Genomic DNA, 23746 nt, shown 5'->3' with positions numbered 1-23746 from the left:
TAATTTCATAGGTAAATGGCATCTTGTTTTAATATGCATTTCTTTAATAACCGGGTGGTTGAACACTTTCTTCATATATATCCGGGCCATTTAAGTTGTCTCTAAGTTTCATATATATGTATATAATACAGAAAAATATATATGATATATATACACACATACATATTTCTATATTACATATGTGTGTATACCCTTAATGATTTTCTTACACTACCACAAAACAAAGCGAACTGTGGCTTATCTTTCATGACTTACGCAGCTTATTATAATTTTGATGGTTTTACCATTTTTCCAAAAGTTCAGTGTTTTTGCTCCTTTGGGGAGATAAGGAGGGGACATGGGACAAACTTACAGGTGTCCTTCTTGGAAGGCCCAGAGGAGTGACAGAAAAACTAACATGGCTATGAAAAAAGGCTAAAAATCATTGTTATTCAGAGAAATGCATAGTGAAACATCAGTGAGATATTGGTTTTCCGTATGTGATTAGCAGACATTAGGATGCGGGACAGTATTGAGTATTGGTGACAATGTGGGGACATCCTATGCTGCTGTAGGAATTTTGACTAATTTCACATCTAGACGGCAATCCAACACAAAGTACACTCATACCCCATGACCCAGCAATTCTGTTCCTGGGTATACGTGACAAGGAAACACTCAGGTCGATAATGGGACTATCTGAGGATGTTCACTGCAGTGAACTGGTGACAGGTGACAGTTACTGGTGACAGGAACTTGGAGGCAACCAAGGCATCCATCCCTGGGATGTTGGAGAGTAAAATGTGGTGGGTGCACATCATGGGATACCAGGAAGCTGTTAGGAGCAACAGATGAGACGCACACAGAGAAACATGGGTAGACCTTAAAAACAAGTGCTTACGGAAAAGAATAAGAAATAGAATGGGTTATGTATACCAGAATCCCATTGCATAAATGTAAAATACATACACAAAAACAATACATGATTTTCGGGAACACCTTCAAATAAAAAATACACTTTAATACGTTGCCCAAGGGGAGAGGAGTAGGAGAATAAAAGGGAATAGATACATACATAAAACAAGAACAGTGCCCGTGACCACAGTGTGCAGTGAACCAGAGAGTGTGATTAACTCAGTATGCCTCTGAGGAAAAAGGAAAAAGGAAGACAGGAAAACCATGAGCCACTAGGAGGAATTAGGTAGCTTAGTCATGTGTCAGGTTAGCAAAATTCCTGCTGCAGTGGTTTCTCAGGACCATGGAGAGCTACTCCATGACCCAGCCCAACTTTATGCTGTACTGTTGCCCATTTTTTTCTGTCCTCCCTCCCTCCGACTGACTCTGTTCTCTTCTGTTTTCCTTTCCAGTGTCTTCTCTGCCCCTCTTCCTCACGCTCTCCCCCTCCCTTGCTCACCTCTCTCTCCTTTCTTCCTACCAGAGCCTCAGCCCTCTGAGTGCGCCTCTCCAACTGGGTTCCCACTTGCTCCGCGGGCTTCCTGCCCCTCTGCCTCTTCCCGTCCACCCCATCCCTCCCAAACCTCCAGCCCGGGTCAGCTCTGAGCCCTTCCATCCCCCACACCCTACTCTGCTCCCTCCCCTCTGCACCCTGAACTAACTGACTGTTGACCCTCTTCTCTCTTCCTCACGGCTGGCAGGCCCACAGGTTTGAGCTCTGATTCTCTGTCGCCTCCCACCTCATCTCTTCTCTGCTTCACCCCATCGCCTTCCTCCATACTCACCGCACCCCTACCACCCTTCCCACCCCGTGGGGCCTGGGCCAAGGCCGTGGCTCAGCCTTTGCAGACTGAATGCAGCCACCCTCTCCCCATCCTCGCTCCCCAGCCTCGGGGGACGGGGAGCGAGAGTAGGAAGAGGAGGAGGAGGAGGAGGAGGCGGCGGCCCAGGGTAAGTGACTGCCCCCTGGCTGGGGCCCCGAGGAGGACAGGAGCTCAGCAGAGGGATCTGCCAGGGGGACGGGAATCCCAGACACCCCAGCGCCTGAGAGGGAGCTGGGAAAAGAGAGAGAGAAGAGGTTTCACCCTAGGATGAGGCCAATGGGAGGAAGAGCCACCAGGCCCTCAAACTGGCAGGAAGAAGAGAGGTCCCAACAGAGCCAGGCTGAGATGGGCAAAACTCGTTCTGTCCAGTTCAAGCCCAAGCCTCTGGAGGGCAGGCAGGGGCTTGGGGAGGCGTTGGGTAGGAGAGAAGGAAACAGCTCCTTGCTAGTACTGCCGTAGGGCGGTGCTCCTTTCACGGTGCCCCAGGCAGCCCAGCCGCGTCATGTCCCACGTAATCCAGACAAAGGGGTGGGCCTTACTGTCTAGGCTGTGCCACCACTGTCCCCTCCAGGGAACCCCCTCAGGGCTTTTTAGCTGCCTTGACCTTCCTTTATGCTTGATCTCCCTAGAATACAAGCATTTTTTTAATCTTGATAAAATACATATAAAATTTACCATCATAACCATTTTTAACCATAAGTTCAATGGTTGTGGAATACAAGCATCTTTTTTTTTTTGGCCACGAAGCGTGGAGTCCTAACCACTGGACAGCCAGGGAATTCCAACAAGCGGGGGTTTTTTTGTTTGTTTGTTTGTGGTATGCGGGCCTCTCACTGTCGTGGCCTCTCCCATTGCGGAGCACAGGCTCCAGACGCGCAGGCTCAGCAGCCATGGCTCATGGACCCAGCCGCTCCGCGGCATGTGGGATCTTCCCGGGCCGGGGCACGAACCCGTGTCCCCTGCATCGGCAGGCGGACTCTCAACCACTGCACCACCAGGGAAGCCCCCAACAGGCGTTTTTTAAACAAGCAATTACATAGCACTTTTTCTAAGTGCCAAGCACTGTTCTAAGCCCTTTACAAATGTAAATTCAGTTAATTGTTATAATCCTCCAAATAGCCCTCTGTGGTAGGTACTGTAATTATCCTCATCTTACAAATGAGGAAACAGAGTGTAGGGAGGTTAAATAATTGCCCGGCTAGTAAGCGGTGAGTGAGGGGCAGAGTGACGTGCCCCCAGCTTGCAGATGGCTGTGGTGTCATCCCAGCCAAAGATGAGACCGGCAAGTCCTGGGTCCTTTGGGGATCATTGCCCTTGGTGGGGATTGGGAGGGTTGGCCAGGAGCACCCCTGGGAGGCCCAGATTTTAGGGGGTTCCCTTCGGGCTGAACCTGACCTGGTCTGGTCTACAGGGTCTGTAATGGTGAAATCCCCCCTGAACCGGGAACTGGTTGCCACCTATGAGGTCACTCTCTCAGTGATTGACAATGCCAGCGACCTACCAGAGCTCTCCGTCAGTGTGCCAAATGGTAAGGCTCCCCACAGGCATCTCCCACATGAGCCCGTAGAGAGACAGGCCCAGAACCGGCACAGGCCTGGCCCCGGGGGGGAGCAGCGGGACCCAGCTACGGGGCTGCCAGTCGTCAGGCCGCGGGGGGGAGGGGAGGTGGCAGCTACAGTGAGGCTGAGGGAGGCCCTGGGTCCCAGCTGTCAGGCAGAGCTCAGCAGTGGGGGATCCAGAAGCCCAGAATTGTGTGTGATCTTGAACTCCAAAGGCTCAGAGTAGGGAGAAGGCTTGGTAGAGGCTGGAAGGGGACTGAGAAAAGGATGGGTTGACAGAGACTTAGGTTGGAATCCCATTGTCAGAACTGGGAAGCAGGTTGTGGTTGGATGTGAGATAGGAACTTCAGGTCTGAAAAGAAGCCACCTGGTCAGGCCAGAGGAAGCAAAGAGCAAGGAAAGGTGAATTGAGGCCACAGACACCACCCTGGCACCACGGCAGAGAAGAGAGGGGCACGCATGCTGCCTTCTGCAGCTGGGCACAGGCCACCCCGCCTGCAGCCTGAGCCCGGACGGGCTGCTTAGAGGCACTGGATTTTGTGTGGGCCAAGCAGGGAGTGGGGAGGAGGGTATAGGGATGGGGTGGCCTCACGTGGACTCTGCCATGAGACAAGGACAGCTGCTGGGGTGGGGAGATAGGCCTGGCAGATACTGGCTTATCTTTACAGCCCAGAGGCCCAAGTTTTCAGGAAGGAAGGGCAGACCTGGTCTTCTCCTGTGGGTTGGCCAAAAAGTTCATTCAGGCTTTTCCATGGCATCGTACAGAAAAACCCGAACGAACTTTTTGGCCAACCCAATACTTGTCCCAGGCTCAGAGAGGCAAAGGGCCCAGGCTGGTTATATAGAGGGAACAACTCAGAGAGGAAACAAAAGGCTGAATCATGAAAAGGGTCTTAAAGATCATCTTAGTCCCGTCTCATGGGACAGGTTAGGAAACTGAGGCACAGCGAAGGCCAGGGGTTCCACCAGGGTTACCCAGCCAGTTGGCAGAACCCGAGCCCCTTTCCCAATGGAAGAGTGAGTGACCACACCGGAGGCGAGGGTCACGTGCCATGCCACCACCTGAGGCTTGGGGCAAGCTTTAGGGAGCCCCAGGAGGACTGTGAGATGCTGCCATCCCCTCTGGGTTTGGTTGAGACTTAGGAAGGCCTGGCCCAGCCACACTGGGGCCCATTCATGCCACCCTCACCCCCTGCCTCCACCCCAGCCAAGCTGACGGTCAACATCCTGGACGTCAACGATAACACGCCCCAATTCAAGCCCTTCGGGATCACCTACTACACGGAGAGGGTCCTGGAGGGGGCCACCCCAGGCACCACGCTCATCGCCGTGGCAGCCGTGGACCCCGACAAGGGCCTCAATGGGCTGATCACCTACAGCCTGCTGGACCTGATACCCCCGGGCTATGTCCAGCTGGAAGACTCCTCAGCAGGTAGGTGGGAAATCCGCCAGAGGAGGGTTGGGGAACGTGTCTGTGCCTGCTTAGCCCCCGAGAGGGACCATGGCTCGCTTCTCACCCTCCAGTTGGGGCCCCTCAGCGGGCTAGGCCAGATCCAGTACGGCTAACATTCTAGTCACTCCCAGATGCCCGAACTACAGGCAAGGACAGAGTGCCTAGCTCTGGGTCGGCATGGAAGCCCCTTTCGGTGTCTGCTGGAAACCCGGAATACTCCATCACCCTCTCTACCATCCAACCTCCACAGTTAGTATCACTCAGGGGGCAAGAAGCCCAAGAGGGAATTGTCCCAGGGGAGGTCCTCAGCGTGTTAGTGTACATGCCTTTGACTTGTGAATAGGAGAACAGCTAGATGCCAGTGATTCTCGGCCCTCTGGCCTGGGCAGTGCTGCCTGGCTACCCTCCTCCTTCAAGGGACCACACTCATCCCTCAGAGCCCCAGATCCCTCTCTTCATACTTCAGAGAGCTTCCACGAGTGAGGAGTGGCCAAAAGGGCAGTGGGTGTCTCTGTGCCTCAGGCAAGGTCATTGCCAATCGGACGGTGGACTATGAGGAAGTGCACTGGCTCAACTTTACCGTGAGGGCCTCAGACAATGGGTCCCCACCCCGGGCAGCTGAGATTCCTGTCTACCTGGAGATTGTGGACATCAATGACAACAACCCCATCTTTGACCAACTCTCCTACCAGGTGGGTGGCCAGGCCAACAAATTGGGTCTGGGACCTGCATCCGTTCCTTGGCACCTTTGGGCATCTCCCACTCCCACCCTGCCAGCCTTTAAGTCCCGTGGGAATGACCACCCATGAGTAGCTTGATGCCCTGGGTTGTCTGCATCAGTGAGTTTCTCGGGCAAGGGCTGAGACTCTAGGACTGACCATGGCCCATGCTTTCTCCCTGCCCACTGGGCTCCAGGGAGCCATCTTTGAGGATGCTCCTGTGGGCACAGTCATCCTGAGAGTCACTGCTACTGATGCCGACTCAGGCAACTTCGCCCTCATTGAGTACAGCCTTGTGGACGGCGAGGGCAAGTTTGCTATCAACCCCGACACAGTGAGTGGGCAACGGAGGGCCTGGGTTTGGGGAGTGGGGAGTGGGAAGTGGGAAGGGCCCAGGGTCACAGGCTGAGAAGCCACCAAAAGTATTACAGTCATCCCCCTGTTTCTGGGTCCTGCCACCTGGACATCTATAGCCTCAGAGGTCTTTCAGCCAAGTTGGCAAGCCCTGTTCTCAGAGTCCCAGACATCCTGTAGACTGCGGCCTTTCTGTCCCAGGAGACATGGGAGGAAGTGGCCAAAGTCTTTTGGAACTAGCCCCTTGTGGGACAAAAACTGAGCTGTGTCTGCACCAGACCGGAAGACTTGATTCAAGTCCATGCGACTGCTTTTTCAAACTGTCAAAAATAGGAAGCTCTGCGGAAAGTGGGCGCAGTATTTGAGCACCTACTGTATACATGGCCCCATCCTCAGTGCTGGGAGAGGGAAGAAGCACCCATGGACATAGCCCCCATGCTCCCATGGGTCTCAGACTTGTAGGAATGCAGAAGTTCAAGAGAAAAATGGGTGATGATTTTAAATGTCGGCAAATTGGTTCAAAGTTGCTCTTGCAGTACAGCGAGAGAGCCCTGTGGCCTGGGGGTGGCTGGCCAGGCAGGGCCTTCCCCAGCTGTGGGGCTGGAGCTGGACTTTCCCTCCCACCGCCTGCCCACATCCCCCTGCACTCTGCCCTTTCAGCAGGGTTGCTCTCCTTCCTCTTGGTGTGAACAATAAAACACACTCCTGGCCTGGCACCATGAACAGTGAATACTTATGGAGTACTACTTTGTACCTGGCCAGGTAGTGAGCTCCAGCCTGGGCCATTCATCCCATCTCCAGGTGAACTGGGGTAGTAAGGACAAGAAGAACCACTAGAATGAGAGCTGCACGGGGCACAGGGGCTGTGGTCTCTTCAGTGCTATATCTCCAGAGCCCAGAACAGTGACTGCACATAGCAGATGCTCAATAAATACCTGTTGAATTGATGAAGGACCTGACTCCACCCTCCCCCTACTAGGGTGACATCTATGTTCTGTCCTCTCTGGACCGGGAGAAGAAGGCTCACTACATCCTGACTGCCTTGGCCAAAGATAACCCTGGAGACGTAGCCAGCAACCGTCGAGAAAATTCGGTGCAGGTGAGGGACCCTTGCGTGGAGCAGAGACACTAAGGACTGCCATTGTGGAGGCAGTAGGCAAAGCCTTTAGAGCATGGCTGCTGCAGGGCAGGAACAGAACCACCCTGGCCCCTCAAGAGGTGCGGTGGCAGGAAGGAGAGGCAAGAGCTTAGCTGGGGGTTCACGATGGCTGTGGCTCAGGGAGACGGGGCCTCTGTAGGAGAAACTTCTTGTGTCAGACCCCTGCTAAGGCAGCTAAACATACCTGGGTGTAACCCAAATAAAGGCTGGGGCTCCACATGGCCCAGTGTCTCCATGCTGTCCCATTGAAAGAAACACAGTCCAGCAACCAAACATAATTATAAAGCATTTATCTTTATGTCTCTTAACATTAATGAGGAACTTTGGTCTTCAGAACAGTGAGAGAATAAATTCCTTATTTTAGGCCAAAAAAAAAAAAAGAACATTAATGAGGGATCAAATTCACAACCCCATTTCCATTCCGGGTCTACTGTCCACACAGTTGCTCTGGGGAGGCCAGCATCCCACCTTTAGGCTCTGTCCCCATTTCCATCCAGAGTCCCACACCTCAAGACTTTGCTTTCTCTTTCTTTCTCCCCCTTCTTTCTGCCCTTTCCAGTCCTGTCTTTCTGTATTCAGTTCTTCCAATTCTCAGCAATAACCTAACCATCCAAAGAAAAGTCTCCTGAAGGGTGGGGAGGTGAGAAGCTGGGTGGGCAAAGAAGAATTCTCTTTGGCAGGTAGGCAACCGAGCTGGGAGCGCTCGCACATACCTGCGTTCTGTCCTGTCACAGAGGCACGTGCTGTATTGGGAAGAGCACAGTATTTGTAGTCAGAAGCCTGAGGTTCCACTAGCTGAGTGCACTGCATTTGTCATGTAACCTCTCTGAGCCTCGGTTGTCAAAGCTGCAGGGAGTGGAGGGCAGGGGCAGTGACGATGATGCCTCCCTCCCAGCCTGGCGGTGAGTCCAGGAGATGCGAGGTGGGAAAGCGCTTTGTGCCCTGAAAGGGGTTCTTAAAATCATGGCTGTGAAGGGCTCTGTTACGGATGCAGTCAGGCAGGGCCACAGCAGCCAGGGAGAAAGGGCCTCCTGGTGTATCCACAGGACCTGCCCTGGGCTCTGGGGTCAGCAGACAGAGCCCAGTCCCAGGCCAGACACAAATCCCAGTCAAGAGGGGCGTCCAGAAAGTAGAGTCAGATATATGGGGCCACTGTGGGAAGGAACAGAGGACAGAGTAGGAGCTATGTGGGGAGGAGTCCCCGCTTCAGGACCCAGACACAGATGACCTGTTAACCACGGTACGAGTTGCCGAGCATTCACTCAGGCCAGGGACTGCGCATAGACCATCACGGACGAGCCTCACAAGCCCCTGAGAGAGAAAATCCTATTGTCCCCAACGTACACCTAAGGAAACTGAGGGTCAGGGGGTTAAATCAATAGTTTGGGGTCAGACTAAACAGTGGGCACTGTCCACCTCGGCTTAATCCTGTGTGACCGGGTCACCGGAAGCAGCCCCCAATGTGCTCCTGACCTTTGAGCTCACCCTCCCCTCCAGGTGGTAATCCAGGTGTTGGACATCAATGACTGCCGGCCACAGTTCTCCAAGCCCCAGTTCAGCACGAGCGTGTATGAGAATGAGCCAGCGGGCACCTCCGTCATCACCATGATGGCCACCGACCAGGATGAGGGCTCCAATGCGGAGCTGGCCTACTCCCTCGAGGGCCCGGGCGTGGGTACGTAGCCTGCTCCCCACCAAGGATGCCTTAGGGGGTGGGAGGGGCAGGCTGCCTTCCTGCAGCCCCAGGCCAGGCGTAATAGGAGGAAGGATGGGAAGGAGGTCTCAGCTGGAGCCATGCCCTGCTCTCCTGCCCCCACCTGCCAGAGGCCTTCCACGTGGACATGGACTCGGGCCTGGTGACCACAAAGCGGCCACTGAAGTCCTACGAGAGGTTCAACCTGACCGTGGTGGCCACGGATGGCGGACAGCCCCCACTCTGGGGCACCGCCATGCTCCTGGTGGAGGTCATCGACGTCAACGACAACCGCCCCGTCTTCGTGCGCCCACCCAATGGCACCATCCTCCACATCAAAGAGGTACTGCTGACCCCCGGGGCCTCTGGCTACCTACACCCCCTTCCAGTATTCAGCCCGCTTCTCCATCCTGCAGTCATCCTGCAGCCTGAGAGGGTAAAGGGGCCCCCACTGCAAAAGCAGGGAAACTGAGGCCAGAGTAGGGAACGGGCCAGCTCAGTGCCACACAGGGCAGTATTGAACAGTCGTTAGTAAGAAGGGCTGGGCCAGCAAAGGCTCTTGGATTCACATCAGACTCTATCGCTTACCAGCCAAATGACCTTGAGCAAGTGACTTCTCTGAGTCTGTTTTTTCATCTGCAAAGTGGGACTTATAATAGTAGATGCCCCATCTCTTGCTCCTAAACGTCTGCAAGAAGGACAGTCTCCCCGCAAGTCACTTCCCCTACACTTGTCTCAAAATAAACACATAGCCCCTTCCGTCCGTCTGTTGTTCCTGCTGATACCAGTGTGGAGACAGCCTGGGACTTGAGGATGTGCATCAAAATAAGAAACAAGGGGAAGTGGCTGAGCTTCTGACTACCTCCAATTCTTCTTTCATGCCTTGCTCTCGGTTGTCTTGTAAAGATGGGGAAGTACTCCTTTGACTCCTGCCCTTCCCCTCCTTCCTCTCAGCACCCAAGCCCAAAATGCTCCTTGGTAGAATACTTGGGGTGTCTCCCACTTGTTCTTTGCTCCCCAAACTTCAGCATGTCTCCACATCTCAGAATGTCAGTGTTAAGTCCTTGCTGTCACTCTATCTCCTCTTTGAGGTCCCACAAGAGAAATTTCTCCCAGGGCTGAGCTCTGGGAAACTCTATGCTTTTACCTTGTGATTTGCCCTTTCCTGTGTCTACTGCAATGATGCAGTGGCCCTCTTTGCTTTGCCCACTAGGGAGCTCATAGTGGTCAGCCCACCGTGAATGATGTTGCAGGGACTTAGCACACACGCCTTATCTCCCATCCCTCAGTTTCCATCTTCCTGCCAACCATGGTTTTTCTTTACCCTGATTTTTTTTTTAACTTATTTACTCTTATTGTTGTGTATGCATTCTCGTAAGCTGCCTCAAATCTTTTTTTGTAGCGTGAGGCAGGGTATCAATTAATAATAATCTAGTTCTTTTGCACGCCAAAGCCCCCCCTTTTACTAAGTTTTTTCCCTTCAAGGGGTCCCTATTTTGAAAGGTTCATGTCTTCCAAACAACCAGCATTTGTTAAGGAATTATGTCTGTCATCCCACTTTCTGTCAATTAGATGTGACTGCCATTTGGAGTTTCTGATTGTCGTGATCAATGAGGTAAACAGTGAAACCATGCTGAGCTGATCATTTTTGAACTAAAAGCAAAGAAACTTGTTTTTTTCTTGTGCCCTTGGCAGCCTTTTCATGGGTCAATGTCTGACGTAAATTGGGTTTTTTGATATCTCAGACTTAATTCGAACTCGGGAGGCTGAGGCAGAGAGAGGTGAAGCGACATGTCTAGGTCACGTGGTGATTTAGTAACAGATTAGCATGCACGTGTCCAGTCTCTAGCCACCATGTCATACCATGTCACCCTACCTGCATGCCCCCCCATTTTCAGGTACCCCGTTGGGTGGATGGTGTTGTTTGGGGATACCTAGAACTTCTGTGATTGGGGTAGAAGAGAGCAAGACAGACCTGGGAACAGAGGGTGGCTGTGGCCTCAGCTTTGGGATTCCCCTTCTGTCTTCTAAACCTCAGCATGCAGTGGGATCGGAGGGATGGGATAGCCCCCGGAAGGGTGTCGCCCTGAGAGAGTCTGCAGCATGGTGGATCCCAGGCTGGACTTTCAGTGGGCAGTGGCCTTAGCTGGGGGTGGGGTGAAGGGATGTTCTAGCAGATGCTCAGACTCCAGGAGAGTCCAGCCAAGCAGACAGGCGTTTCCTAAGGATGCTGAAAGGTGGCGAGGACATTCTGCTAGGGGAGGAGAAAGAACAAGAGCTCCATCGGGTCTGGGAGCTGGGATTCTCTCAAGATGCCCCAGGAGCCTCCCTCCTGTGCCCCCTGCAGGAGATCCCACTGCGCTCCAACGTGTACGAGGTCTATGCCACAGACGAGGACGAGGGCCTCAATGGGGCCGTGCGCTACAGCTTCCTGAAGACAACAGGCAACCGGGACTGGGAGTACTTCACCATCGACCCAGTCAGTGGGCTCATCCAGACCGCGCAGCGCCTGGACAGAGAGAAGCAGGCAGTGTACAGTGTAAGGGGGTGGGGCATGGCATGAGGGGCGGGGCCAAAGAAGAGACTGCTCTGGGCACAGGACCACAATGTCCCCACCTAGAATGTCTGCGAGGGTAGTGACCTGTCCTCTGGGGATGCCTGCCTGGGGCCCTTCGTCTCTTCCTCTGACTGCACTTCTCCGCCCCCCAGCTCATCCTGGTGGCCAGCGACTTGGGCCAGCCGGTGCCTTATGAGACTATGCAGCCACTGCTGGTGGCCCTGGAGGACATCGATGACAACGAACCCCTCTTCGTGAGGCCTCCGGTGAGCTCACCCATCCCCTGCACTGGTCACCCACACAGGGACTCACCTGCCTGCAAGCACACACTTTCCTGTGCACACTGTGCCGTAGACACACGTGGTTACACGTGGAAACTGCACAGCCCTTCACAGAATATTTATTGAGCAGCTACTAGGTCAAGGCATTATCCAGCAGTCAAAAAAGCAGACAAAAAAAAAAAAAAAGCCAAAAAAGCTGACAAAAATGCCTGACTCGTGGAGCTGATGTTCCCATGTTTGTATACGCGCTCACACAAGAAGCCTGAAAATCAGTTCTGCTTTAGCGAGCTGGGGCTGAACCTCTTCATGTGGACTCAGACTCTCTAACTTGGTTTTTTCTTCTTGTGTGCACCTAGGATGTAATGTTCCCTGGAGACCGTGTGCGTGCGTGCGTGCGTGTGTGTGTGAGAGAGACAGAGAGAGAGCACGCTCAAGCTCATGCCCTCCTCATTCAAACATCCATCTAAGTGCTGGGAGACTTCAGAGAATGTGCCAAACCCAGCCCTGCCCTCATGGCGGATGTCACGGGTGACACTCCCTGAGGGCAGAGCTGGAGTGTCTCCAGCCCAGCACTTGCTCCCTTGAGGTTACAGCAATTTCTCTCGCCCCACAAGGCCTGGGCAAAAAATTCCCTCAGCACCCACAAAAACACTGCCTAGGGCCCTCTGGCAGGAGCCAGGAGCTCAGGCCTTCCCTTGGCCTCCCATGACCTCCCTCTCCCCCTGCAGAAAGGCAGCCCCCAGTACCAGTTGATGACAGTTCCCGAGCACTCACCACGTGGCACCCTCGTGGGCAACGTGACAGGCGCTGTGGACGCAGACGAGGGCCCCAACGCCATCGTGTACTACTTCATCGCAGGTGAGGCCTGACGGGGCTAGTGCCTACCTACCCTGGGGCTGGAGATGACCCAAATATGCCCCCGCCCTGCCCCTCACGCTGTGCCATGGTCCCCCCCCCAGCCGGCGACGAAGAGAAGAACTTCCAGCTGCAGCCCGACGGGCGTCTGCTGGTGCTGCGGGACCTGGACAGGGAGCGCGAAGCTGTCTTCTCCTTCATCGTCAAGGCCTCAAGCAATCGCAGCTGGACACCTCCCCGGGGGCACTCCCTAGCCCTGGACCTGGTCACTGACCTCACCCTGCAGGAAGTGCGTGTCGTGCTGGAGGACATCAACGACCAGCCACCACGCTTCACCAAGGCTGAGTACACTGCAGGTGCAGGGACCAGAGCCTGGGCCTGGGGTGTGGGATGGCCTCTGCTCTGCCGCTTACACCCGCTTGCCCGTTCCTGCAGGAGTGGCCACCGACGCTAAAATGGGCTCAGAGTTGATCCAAGTGCTGGCCCTGGATGCAGATATTGGCAACAACAGCCTCGTCTTCTACAGCATCCTGGCCATCCACTACTTCCGGGCCTTTGCCAATGACTCTGAGGATGTGGGCCAGGTCTTCACGATGGGTAGGGGCTCCAGCCACTTCATGGACTATCGTCTGGAGGAGATATGGTCTGTAGGGTTACCCCAGGGTATAGGTGGCCGGCCAGCCAACCAGCTGTGTCAGTCCTTCCATTAGCCCACCCATCCATCCATTCATCCATCCTTCAGCCAGACAGCCAGCCAGCCATTATCTGTTAATCCTTTTATTCGTCCACCTATCTTTCGATCTATTCTCTAATCCACCTATCCATCTCTACATCTACCCACCCACTTTCTTCTCTTCTTCTTCCCATCTCCTCATCCATCCACCCACCCATCCCACTGAACAATCCATCAGTCCACCCACCTATTCATCTATCTGTCCACCCATCCATCCATCCTCTCATTCATCCATCTGCCCACCCATCTACCCATTTGTCCGTCCGTCCGTCCATCCATCCTCCCATTCTCCTTTCCATAGATCCACCCATCTTTCCATTTGTGCACCTCACCCTCGCCTGCATCAGGCATTGTGCTAGGTAGGCACTGGGGAGCCAGAATTCTCCCCAGGTGTACAAAGCACACTTGTACGTAGAAGTACGCATGTTTGCTTGTGAATCCGCCTGTGTGGATAGCTGAGCGTCTCTTTGTTAGGTTCTAGAAGGTGTTCTAGAAGGTGTCCCAGTGGGTGTCACATTACCATACCTCCAGCTCCAGCCCCTTCCCTGCTCTTCTCTGCCCACAGCAATCAATCCAGCCTCCTTGGCCTGGCTTTCAAAGCTCCCCAGGTCTTCCTCCTAATCCCTCTTTCTGGTTTCACAGCCCCTCACTACCCTTGAGTGCACTGCGCCCACCCAGGCTGACCTGCTCACCATGGCTTCAGCCTGCTCCACACCGTCCTCCCGTGGCCTTCACCTCCTGGAATACCACTCTGACCTCCAACTCTGCCTTCAGATATGCTCCCGCTAGCCACCCTTTGTAGTCTAGTTCATGAGCTGCCACCCCCGGTCACACAACTAGACACCATCCCTTTGTCCTCTGAGTTCGCACTGCTCTTAACCTTAATAAGCATAGAGAGGCTTGCTAAAGGTCACAAAGCTAGAAAGTGGCAGATTTTGAACCCAGGTCTACTGCCTTTTAAGAGCAGACTATGCTGTACCACTGCTGGTCATCTCTCAGCTGTGGCTGTGGAATTACGAAGCACACGTGTATGTGTAAGAGACAGAGAGGTGATACTGAGGGAACTCAGAAGTGTTCTGTAGCATCCCAGCATGGGACAGCAGAGTCCCAAACTTGTCCAAGTTGTGTTTTAATATGCAGCACGTTTAGATAAAAACTTAGAATTCTCCAGAAAAAGTGCACCACCCCCGGGCTTTCCCTACAGGGAGTGTGGATGGCATCCTGCGCACCTTCGATCTCTTCATGGCCTACAGCCCTGGCTACTTTGTAGTGGACATTGTGGCCCGAGACCTGGCAGGTCACAATGACACAGCCATCATTGGCATCTACATCCTGAGGGATGACCAGCGGGTCAAGATCGTCATTAATGAGATCCCCGACCGTGTGCGTGGCTTCGAGGAGGAGTTCATCCGCCTGCTCTCCAACATCACTGGTGCCATTGTCAACACCGATGACGTGCAGGTACCCTGCAGGAGAAGGGTTGGGGTGTGGGGCAGTGGAGGAAGAAGGGGGACCAGGCCGCAGGGACAGGACATTGCAGAGAGGTCAGGGGTATGAAGGGGATCCGTCATTTCCTAGATGCATGGCCTTGGGAAAGTCCTTCCAGGTCTCTGGGTCTCAGTTTCCTCATCTGTAAAATGGGAGCTGATAGTAGTGCCTGGTTCAGTGACTGGCATCAAGCTTGGCCCCTGGTGAGCATCCAGTAGGGATGGGTTTACTGGCAGGGTAGGGCAGGAGAGGCTGTTAGAAGAGGCGCCCATCCCATCCCTCGCTCCTGCCACACACCCCATGATGCCCCTTCTCGCCTAGTTCCACGTGGACACGAAGGGTCGGGTGAACTTCGCACAGACAGAGCTGCTTATCCACGTGGTGAACCGCGAAACCAACCGTATCCTGGACGTGGACCGGTGGGTGGGCGTCTGTGCACAGCCTGTCTTTCGGTCTGCCTCCCTGCCCTAGAAGTCGGAGAGGGGACCCACTAAGGAGGCACAGATGACGCCATCAGGCCTGCTGTATGGGGGCTCTACCCCAGACGTGGGCAGGGCGGGTGGAGAGAACACGGTCTGGGTGTATGAGCAGAGCTCCACCCGCCGGAGCCTTACCCTCCCCATGTGTGAAATGGGAGTATTACAGCAACTGTGAGCAGCAGACAGGAGCTTGTGTGAAGGGATGGTGAACCCTGTAAGATACAGAGCTATCCGAGCTGGGTGCGCCTTAATCTTGCAAGGCTTGGTCGGGGGTGAATGTGGGGGCAGGCTGGCCTAAGTGGGACGGGCTCTCGGGGAACGGCCGAGGATGGGAGCTGAGGCCCCTGCCCCTCGCCCAGGGTGATCCAGATGATCGATGAAAACAAGGAGCAGCTGAGGAATCTATTCCGGAACTACAACGTCCTAGACGTGCAGCCCGCCATCTCTATCCAGCTGCCCGAAGACATGTCCGCCCTGCAGGTACCCCTGGTGACACCGCCCCCACCATCCCCTTGTTGCCCCGGGTGCTCTCAGCCACTCATGCTTGGCCCTGCTGCCCTAGATGGCGACCATCGTCCTGGCCCTTCTCCTCTTCCTGGCTGCCATGCTCTTCATCCTCATGAACTGGTACTACAGGACCGTGTGAGTGACCCCTACGTGCCCTGCCTTTTGAGACAGGCTGACCAGCCCCGCTGCTGGGACAGTCAGGGAGGCAGGCAGGGCCATGAGGCCCTGAGACGCCAGCCCAGCCGCAGCCTCCTTCACCGGCCCCTCTGCTTCTTTCCAGACACAAGAGGAAGCTCAAAGCCATCGTGGCTGGCTCGGCAGGTCAGAGGGCTGTGATGGGTGGGGAGGTGGGAGGGCAGGAGGGGCCCCTGACGGCCTAGGGTGACAGCCCGGGCCCCATAGGGCTGGCTCAGGCCCAGCTCCCCAGCCGGGTCTACCCCTCCCCCCACACCCCAACCCTTCTCCTGCAGGGAATCGCGGCTTCGTTGACATCATGGACATGCCCAACACCAACAAGTTTTCCTTTGACGGGTGAGTGAGAAGTGGTGTCCCTGAACCCGGCCGGGTGCACTTTGGGGAGACCCACCCAGGACCCAGCTGCGGTGAAGCCCCCGCTGCCTCTCAAGCACTGAGGGCATCATGGACTGGCTGAAACCCGGGGTGTGGGCGCCCCCTGCTGGGCCGGGTACCCCTCTCTCTCCACCGAGTTGGGCTCCCCACCCTGACTGGGTCCCAAGTGCCAGGGGGCGTAGGCTTTGGCCATCGGATACAGGGTGAGGACTCTGCACCAAAGCTGATCCAGATGGACACGTTGTCCTGGTTCTAGCAGGATCCTGAGGCGGGAGGACGCACCCACGGGTACCACAGGCAAGGGCCCTGCCTCTCACGGCCCTGAAGGCCCAGTCCTGTGAAAAGCACAACTACGGCCTGGGAAACGGTGGGGGGGTTAGGGGCGAGGCTTCAAGGGCATCTGTCCACTCGAGCCTGGAGTCAACCCCACTCCCCACCTGCAGGGCCAACCCCGTGTGGCTGGATCCTTTCTGCCGGAACCTGGAGCTGGCTGCCCAGGCAGAGCACGAGGATGACCTGCCGGAGAACCTGAGTGAGATCGCCGACCTGTGGAGCAGCCCCACCCGCACCCACGTGAGCCCAGGCCCGGGCCGGGCAGGGATGGGGTGGACAGTCAGGAGGGACAGGTGGAGGTAGCGTACGCTCTTTGCCATCGCTGGCCAAGGAGCTGGCTGGCTGCGGGGGAACCGGTCCACTGCCCTGCACGTGTGCGTGCGCGGTCTACCTCAGCTCCAGCTAACGCGCCCCCTCTCTCCCCAGGGAACTTTTGGGCGTGAACCAGCAGCAGTCAAGCCTGATGATGACCGGTACCTGCGGGCGGCCATCCAGGAGTATGACAACATTGCCAAGCTGGGCCAGATCATTCGGGAGGGGCCCATCAAGGTGAGCCCTCCTCGCAGCTCCTGCACCCAGACCCCTGGCTGAGCTCGGACTTGCTCCAGAGGATGCAGGGAGTGGGGAGGATCCTGGGAAACAGCTTTCTCCACCTCTAGGGACTCAGCTAGACCTGCCCTCCACGGGGGCAAGAACACCAAGGCAGAGAGGGGCCAGGGCCCCGGGCTGATAAGGAGCTGCTTCAGCCTGCAGTGTCCTGGAGGCCGGGACTCTGAGATACAAGCCCACGTGGGCTCTGTCTGGCCGCCGTCACCAGGCTCTGCTCTCAGTCCTCTACCCTAGGATCAGACGCCTGTACATCCTACACTCCCAGAGTGCCTTCCGTCACCCCCACCCGAGTTAGTTATGGGAGTGAGTGATGGGCGGCGCAGGCAGGGGAGGGCCTTGGTTGGGGGTTAACACTTTCCCTCCCCCAGGGCTCGCTGCTGAAGGTGGTCCTGGAGGATTACCTGCGGCTCAAAAAGCTCTTTGCACAGCGGATGGTGCAAAAAGCCTCCTCCTGCCACTCCTCCATCTCCGAGGTAGCGGGTGGGCCGGGAGCTGTGTGCTGTGCCCCAGCCCTGGGGGTGCGCTCTCTCTCTCTCTCTCGTTCATCCTCCTCGGAGTCTCTGGAGATCAGCAGCTAGGGCCCAAGACTGCACTGGGTGGGGGCTCAGAGAGTCAGACGGCGGGCTCTGCTTCTGCTATCTGGGCTCCACAGTGGGCTTCCCCAGGGGTGGGTGGGTGTTGAGGCAGTGTTTCTTAGACTTCAGGAGCCCCAAGAAGATACCTTTGAGAGGTGATATCATTTTAAGAAATTGGCTGTAGGGTCAAATAGATATACCTATTTATTTGCCTGCAGTGATATGTCAACCCTTTAGAAGGTCAGACTTTATCTAAAAACCCAGATTTCCAGCTGGGCCAATATTCTCAACTGGAGTAGCTAAAACTGAACAGCTCCACACAGGACAAAAGTGCCATTTGTGAGTCTCTGCTCTACCTTATTAATCCCCTCCAGCTTCAACTGTGGACACTTTCCAGCTGGCCACAGTTAGGAGCTGATCCTGCTCAAGGCCAACGTGGTAACCAATCCAGATGCCACAACCGCAGTCACAGGGTCTTTATAGATCAAAGTGAATACAGGAGATCTGAAAGATTCTCATAGGAAGCCCACGCTCCGGACAACACATCTGTAGCATAAGAAGTATCCACGGCTCCCCTTTGTACCCAGTTTGAGAAACACTGCCACAGGCCGCACAGGCCTGCTGCGGCACGAGCCCAGGGGTCCTCGTGTGCAGCAGGGAGGCGACAGGCCCATAGCAGGTGGGACTCGGGGCCATCCACCTGCTCAGGGCCTGGGCCTGCCCTGAACATGTGCGGGTCCCGGCCTCTTGCAGCTGATCCAGACTGAGCTGGAAGAGGAGCCAGGGGAGCGCAGCCCCGGCCAGGGCAGCCTGCGCTTCTGCCACAAGCCACCTACGGAGCTCAGAGGGCCAGGCGGGATCCACGTGACGCACGGCAGCACGGGCACGCTGCTGGCTACCGACCTCAACAGCCTGCCCGAGGACGACCAGAAGGGCCTGGGCCGCTCGCTGGAGACGCTGACCGCCGCCGAAGCCAGCGCCTTCGAGCGCAACGCCCGCACCGAGTCCGCCAAATCCACGCCCCGGCACAAGCTTCGCGACGTGATCGTGGAGAGCCCCCTGGAGATCACAGAGCTATGACTAGATGGGGGGAGCCCGACGGGTATGAGCAGCCCAACCCCACCCCTCCCGGGGCGAGAGCAGGGGCAGGACCTCCGGGCGGGGGAGGGCCCTCCCTAGGCAGCTCTGGGCGCGCAGCCTTGGGTCGGCCCAGAAGCAGGGCCCACGTCAGCTGCTCAGATTCCACTTTTGCCAGACGCTCATTCGGCCTCTGATCTCTACCTTCATAAAATGTTATTTTTTTAAGAAAACCAAACAGAAATGGTGAGTATCTAAGAACGAGGTAAGGAGGGTCACCAAGAGGCCAAGCTGGCCCTCTTCCCCTCCCACCCCGCCTCACGGCACAGGCGTCCAGCACCGGGGAGGGAGCCCAGAGCAGGCATACCCTGCCTGGCCTTGACTCTCTGACCCCAGTTCAAGTCCCAGTGCATTTCTGCCACATCCCTGGCCGGACATCCAGGTGGGGGCCGTGAGTAATCCCTGCTTCCCCACACAGACATGGTCATTGTCAGCCAACGGCATTCTCCCATTTCACTGGCTTTCCAAACGTGCCGGGCTCATAAAACGACTGATGTTCCCTTGGGTTTTGAATATAGTGTTCGTGTGTATTCCTTTTTTAAATTAAGTTATTCCCTCCATATTCTCCCCTTGGTTTTGTTCAACTGATACGCACTGAACGTTTCTGGAATGGTCTGAATTTAAAAAAAAAAAAAAGTCACAAGGAACCGGCAATTCACTCTGGCTCTGGTAAACCACCCGTGGGGCTGGGCCGGCGGGTTGCAGGGGTAAGGACGGGGCAGCTCTGGACCCACCTTTGGGGGCACTCCCCTGCCCACTGCTGGCCCCAGGTGTGTCAGGGAGGACCAGATGGCATTTTCTTTCTCTGGCCAAACCGGGCCATAGGACTGCTGGGCACTTACAGGTTCACGGCCTCGGAGCGTATCAGCAGCCACTCTTCTGGCTGAGGTGTCACAGAAACACTCGGCCTCTGGTTGACAGACTTTATTGTTAAATCACAGAAATTTTAGTGCAAAACAAACAAACAAAATCGGTAAGTTCATTTAGTAGCAACTGCGCATCTTGCCGTCTCCTGGCAACTGCAAGTGGAGGAGAGGATGCAGCCAACTGGAGAGAAGGCAGGGCGACGGCTGAGGCCCCAGGCCAGCAGCCCCTCTACCTGGAAGCCAGACGCTTAGGAGCTTGTCATCCACATTTATTCGCAGGTCAGAAAGACCATCTACAGGGAGGGGGAGGTCAGAGGGAAAGACCATCTACAGGGAGGGGGGGGTCAGAGGGGAGGGGGCTGTACCGCCCAGAGCAACGGCGGCGCTGAGCAGCAGGGTGGACACAAGAGCAGGCATGACGCAGTCACCACTGTCCACACGCACAAAAGCAGGCCCCCAGGACCTCCACAAAGAAAGAGCTAGCAGGTTACATTCATGCAGGTTTTTTCCCCTCCCACCCCAAACCACAGAACTCCAAACAAACACAGCATCAACCGGGAAAGACGAATCAAAGGCTGACCCAACGGTAGCAAGCCCGGCCCCACCAGGTCTCCTGAGCGGCTGCTTCCAGCAGCTCTATTACAGTGAGGACCACATTGTTTGTTTGTTTGTTTGTTTAAAAAGCCTAATAATTATTCTGAGCCTCTCATCTTTCATATAAAACTGCCTCTGTCTGGCAGTCAGCAGGCCCACGAGGAGGGAAGGTCCCTCCTTAGAGCAGGCCTCCGGAGCCCTCAGCACCCAAGGCCCATCCAGGAGGACGGACAACCTCAGTCAAGAGGCTCTGGCTCATGCCCACAGCCAGAGCCCCGTCTCCTCCGGGTAACCACCATGCAGGGACAGACTCAAGAGACCTCCAGTGTACGGTATGTCGGCATCCATGTAGCAGGGAGGAAAGGGACACTGAAGCAGCTACGCCAGCGGCCTGCTGACAGCAATGCTAAGATGAGGGCGAGAAGAAAGGGACTGAGGGAGAGGGATCCTATCAATCATTTTTATAACAACAAAGCCAACAGATCTGTGTGTTCGTTCCCCCAGACACAAGCAGGAAAAGATGCTGCAGTTTCTCTAAGACAGACCGCGCCTTCTAGTTCCACACGTGACGCTTGCAATGCTCGACAGCCTGACAGGAGAGAGGAAACAGTTTAGTCTGCAGGTGACAAACGCTATCCCTGGCCCATTAGTGCATCAGCCGGCACCCAAAACTGGGACCCGCTATCCTGTCCCAGATCAGCCGGGATGGCACAAGATGCTAATAAAGGCCCGGGACAGCATCTCATTTAAACTCGGGATAGTAGGTGGCTATGAGTTTTGGGGACTCGTAAGGCGAGAGTCCAGAGCAGTGGATGAACAGCACCCCTGCAGGTAGGACCCCCTTCCTCTGGTTACACACCTGAGCCCCTGCCTCGAGGCCCCCAAGGCAGAACTCCTCACCCAAGAGTCAGAGGTATACATCAGCTCAGGCCAGCTCAGAAACTGGGTGCCCGGGCACCCAGGAGAGCGACAGAAATGCACTCCACCGGTGGGCCTCACCCTCCTCCCTGCAGCGGCCCTGACGCCGGCTTACCGGTCATGAAGAACCCCCACGAGGAAGTTACACAAAAAGGAACATTAAGTAACAGAGGCTGAGCCGAAACGTCCCCACCCAGGAAAGCAGCACGGGTCACCCCGCAGTGGCTGCCCAGCCAGGAGCCAACTCCCAGGCTGCTCAAGAAGAGCTCCGCTGGGCCCTGGGTGAAGATTCAGGCCGGGCGCCAGCCAGGGCAAGAGTGACCTAAGAGGCGAGGCCTCCTGCAAGAATCCGATGGGCTTTGTGCAATCCCTCGGGTGACCTCGTGCATATCTGACACTGTCACCAGGGGGCTGAAGGTGGAAGCAAAGAACACTGCAGAACATCCACTGCCACCGCTCCCTCCTCAAAGACGACAATGCAGTGAGCCCGGCTTTTGCTGGTGCCCATGAGTAAGCCTAACTGCCCCCCTGGGCCTCAGTCCCCCTCCCCCACCCAGCTCCCCACCAAAGGAGTCTGTTAGAGCAGGTTCTCCCTCGAGCTGCCTGCCTGGCGGGGGTCCTGGGGAGCAGTTGCTGAGCTACTCACGTTGCACAGGGCTGCCGACTCCATGTTCTGGCACCAGTAGCTCGGGCCCCAGACACACTTCTCAGTTCCCAAAAGAGGCTTACGGGCTGGGGGACAGACTCCAATTTTCTATAAGGTCAAAGGAAGGGGGAAGAATTAGGTCTGCCCAGCTAATCCTTTTTCAAAACTGAGATGATTATCAGCTTCTAGAAGCAGCTAGAATCAGAGCTCTAATAAGCACTTTCCAGAAAAGGCAGGGTTGCCGAGGCAAGTGGTGGGGCCTGGATGCCTGGTTCTCCCACACACCATCCCCAGACTCTGGCCCCGGCCCCAAACCTCAGAGGAACCCTTCCAGGGTCCATGCAGCACCTCCCAGGTCACACTGCCCAGGAACCCATACCGGCCCAACGCCGCTTACCAGGCACACAAAGGAAGGGTCCAGCACGTCCACCAGGATCTCTATGAGCACGGGCTCGTACTCCGTCACAAACTGATCACACTGTTAGGGAAACAGCAATGTGGGTCTAGGTGGGCCCAGGCAGAGTGTGGGGCGCTGGCCGTGCTCTTCTACCAGAATTCCTGGCCTTGCCAGCCCAGTGGGCCCAGGGCCTCCCTGCCTGCCCGGGTGACACACCTACCCCCACCTGCTCATGTTCTTTTCCCCCTAGTGGCTCCACTTAAGCCAACAGAGCACCTTTAATAAAATCTCAGCGGACTCCACGCCAGAGGCAGAAATGGCTGCTTCTCCCTCAAAACTTCAACCAGCAGCACACTCAGCGAGCTACCCAGCTCCTGCATGTCCCAAGCAGGGTCTGACATTCTGGCCGAAAGCAGCCCACAGCGTACCTGCTTCTGGTACGGGTCAGGCAAGAGGCTGCAGCCTTTCTCGAAGGCAGCAAGGATCTGCTCCTTCGTGCTGTTCTTCTCCAGGCTGCGCTCCAAATAGGTCACCAGCTTCTTGCACACCTCACAGAAGCCACCGTCCTTCCGCGGCATCACGTGTGCTATGCAAGAGAGCACAGGCTCAGTGCTGGCAAGGCCCTCCCCAACCCGAGAGGGGCCGGCCGGCCTCGCGCGCACTGGGCTCACCGGTCAGCACAGGCAGCCCCCGGCTGGAGCAGAGATGAAGCATACTGCACACCAGCTCAGGGCTCGCCTCCTGCAGGAGGATCGACAGGATGGAGCTGCCATAAGTGTCCACTACCTCCTGGCACTCCTCGGATAAGGACGAGGGCAGCTTCGAGCACACGCTGTCCAAAGCATGAATTATTTCTTCCTGAAACACAAGAAGAAAGGCTCATGTGAGAAGATGGGAGGCTGCGTGGGGTGGGAGAGACTCTGAAAATGCTGATGTGACCAGGGAGCCAACAGCAAGGTGCTGTTTTCTCCCTCAAAGGCTAGACCTACAGAGCAGGGCAAAGAGGCTGCCTCCGGCCCCAGCCCAGAGGGATCCGCTGCTGGGAAGTGGTGGTTCCGACTCCCGGGCTGGTGTCCCATACCCACAAGGGCCAAACCCAGCTCTCGGGCTGGGTCCTCCCACCACGCCATTCTGGCTCCAGGGCCAGGAGCGCTTGCGATGGCAGCATTTCCCGAAATCCCCGTACCTCGGTCCTGTTGTTGTCAATCAGCTTGACCACCTCCTTCACCACGTACTCGCACACCTCACAGTAAATATCAGCCTTCGCCGGGACCGGATCCTTCTGTTGAAAGGGCAGAAGAATACTAACACTGAGGGCCTCGCCTCACTCCTCGGTCCTGCTCCTCTAAAGGAGTGGGGCAGAGGCCAGGACGGGCTAGCGTCACACAAAGGCCACTTCCTGCTGCATTCAGAATGGGGTGTGGCTTCCTCCCAGTGTCCAAGCCCCAGTCCCTGCTGCTCCTAGATGGTGGGAAACCTGTCCCTTTCCCCAATCCTCTACCACCCC

The 23746-nt window shown here is 55.9% G+C and overlaps 2 protein-coding genes across 5 annotated transcripts in view; one reads left to right on the top strand and one right to left on the bottom strand.

Moving 5' to 3' along the window:
• Positions 1-65: 65 nt before the first annotated feature.
• On the top strand, positions 66-19465 carry LOC138842279 (cadherin-23-like). Of its 3 annotated transcripts, none has more exons than XM_070043922.1 (22): positions 66-3285; positions 4524-4748; positions 5292-5461; positions 5685-5822; positions 6822-6941; positions 8499-8676; positions 8826-9037; positions 11042-11233; positions 11404-11517; positions 12261-12390; positions 12492-12743; positions 12823-12984; positions 14325-14581; positions 14930-15027; positions 15447-15567; positions 15650-15729; positions 15875-15915; positions 16065-16125; positions 16608-16737; positions 16924-17046; positions 17475-17579; positions 18435-19465. In XM_070043922.1, the coding sequence occupies exons 1-22, from the start codon at positions 3177-3179 to the stop codon at positions 18759-18761; spliced, it is 3345 nt and encodes a 1114-aa protein (XP_069900023.1). In that variant the 5' UTR covers positions 66-3176; the 3' UTR covers positions 18762-19465. The 3 variants fall into 3 exon arrangements, with proteins under 3 accessions (XP_069900023.1, XP_069900022.1, XP_069900021.1); XM_070043921.1 differs by lacking the exon at positions 17475-17579 and having other exon boundaries at positions 69-1884; positions 3169-3285; XM_070043920.1 differs by lacking the exon at positions 17475-17579 and having other exon boundaries at positions 69-3285.
• A 262-nt stretch (positions 19466-19727) lies between these two features.
• PSAP (prosaposin) overlaps positions 19728-23746 on the bottom strand; it is a 34054-nt gene continuing 30035 nt past the window's right edge. For both annotated transcript variants that reach the window (XM_030862523.2, XM_030862528.2), the window contains 6 exons: positions 23426-23521; positions 22911-23097; positions 22668-22825; positions 22240-22320; positions 21843-21950; positions 19728-20867 (listed from right to left, as the gene is read on the bottom strand). In XM_030862523.2, the coding sequence (XP_030718383.1) occupies positions 20832-20867; positions 21843-21950; positions 22240-22320; positions 22668-22825; positions 22911-23097; positions 23426-23521 (666 nt within the window). In that variant the 3' untranslated portion in view covers positions 19728-20831. The remainder of the gene's footprint in view (positions 20868-21842; positions 21951-22239; positions 22321-22667; positions 22826-22910; positions 23098-23425; positions 23522-23746) is intronic.

The sequence above is a fragment of the Globicephala melas genome, chromosome 16, assembly GCF_963455315.2.
Source record: "Globicephala melas chromosome 16, mGloMel1.2, whole genome shotgun sequence".
Classification (NCBI taxonomy): Eukaryota; Metazoa; Chordata; class Mammalia; order Artiodactyla; family Delphinidae; genus Globicephala; species Globicephala melas.
Note: the sequence above shows the minus strand (reverse complement) of the source record. Positions and strands in the feature narration are given on the sequence as shown.

Bases quoted from the DNA above. Each gene is read 5' to 3' on its own strand.
- LOC138842279 (XM_070043922.1), top strand. From the start codon at position 3,177: ATGGTGAAATCCCCCCTGAACCGGGAACTGGTTGCCACCTATGAGGTC. The intron at 8,677-8,825 runs GTACGTAGCCTG...CCCACCTGCCAG, and splicing joins CCTCGAGGGCCCGGGCGTGG to AGGCCTTCCACGTGGACATG. The intron at 16,738-16,923 runs GTGAGCCCAGGC...CTCTCTCCCCAG, and splicing joins GCAGCCCCACCCGCACCCAC to GGAACTTTTGGGCGTGAACC.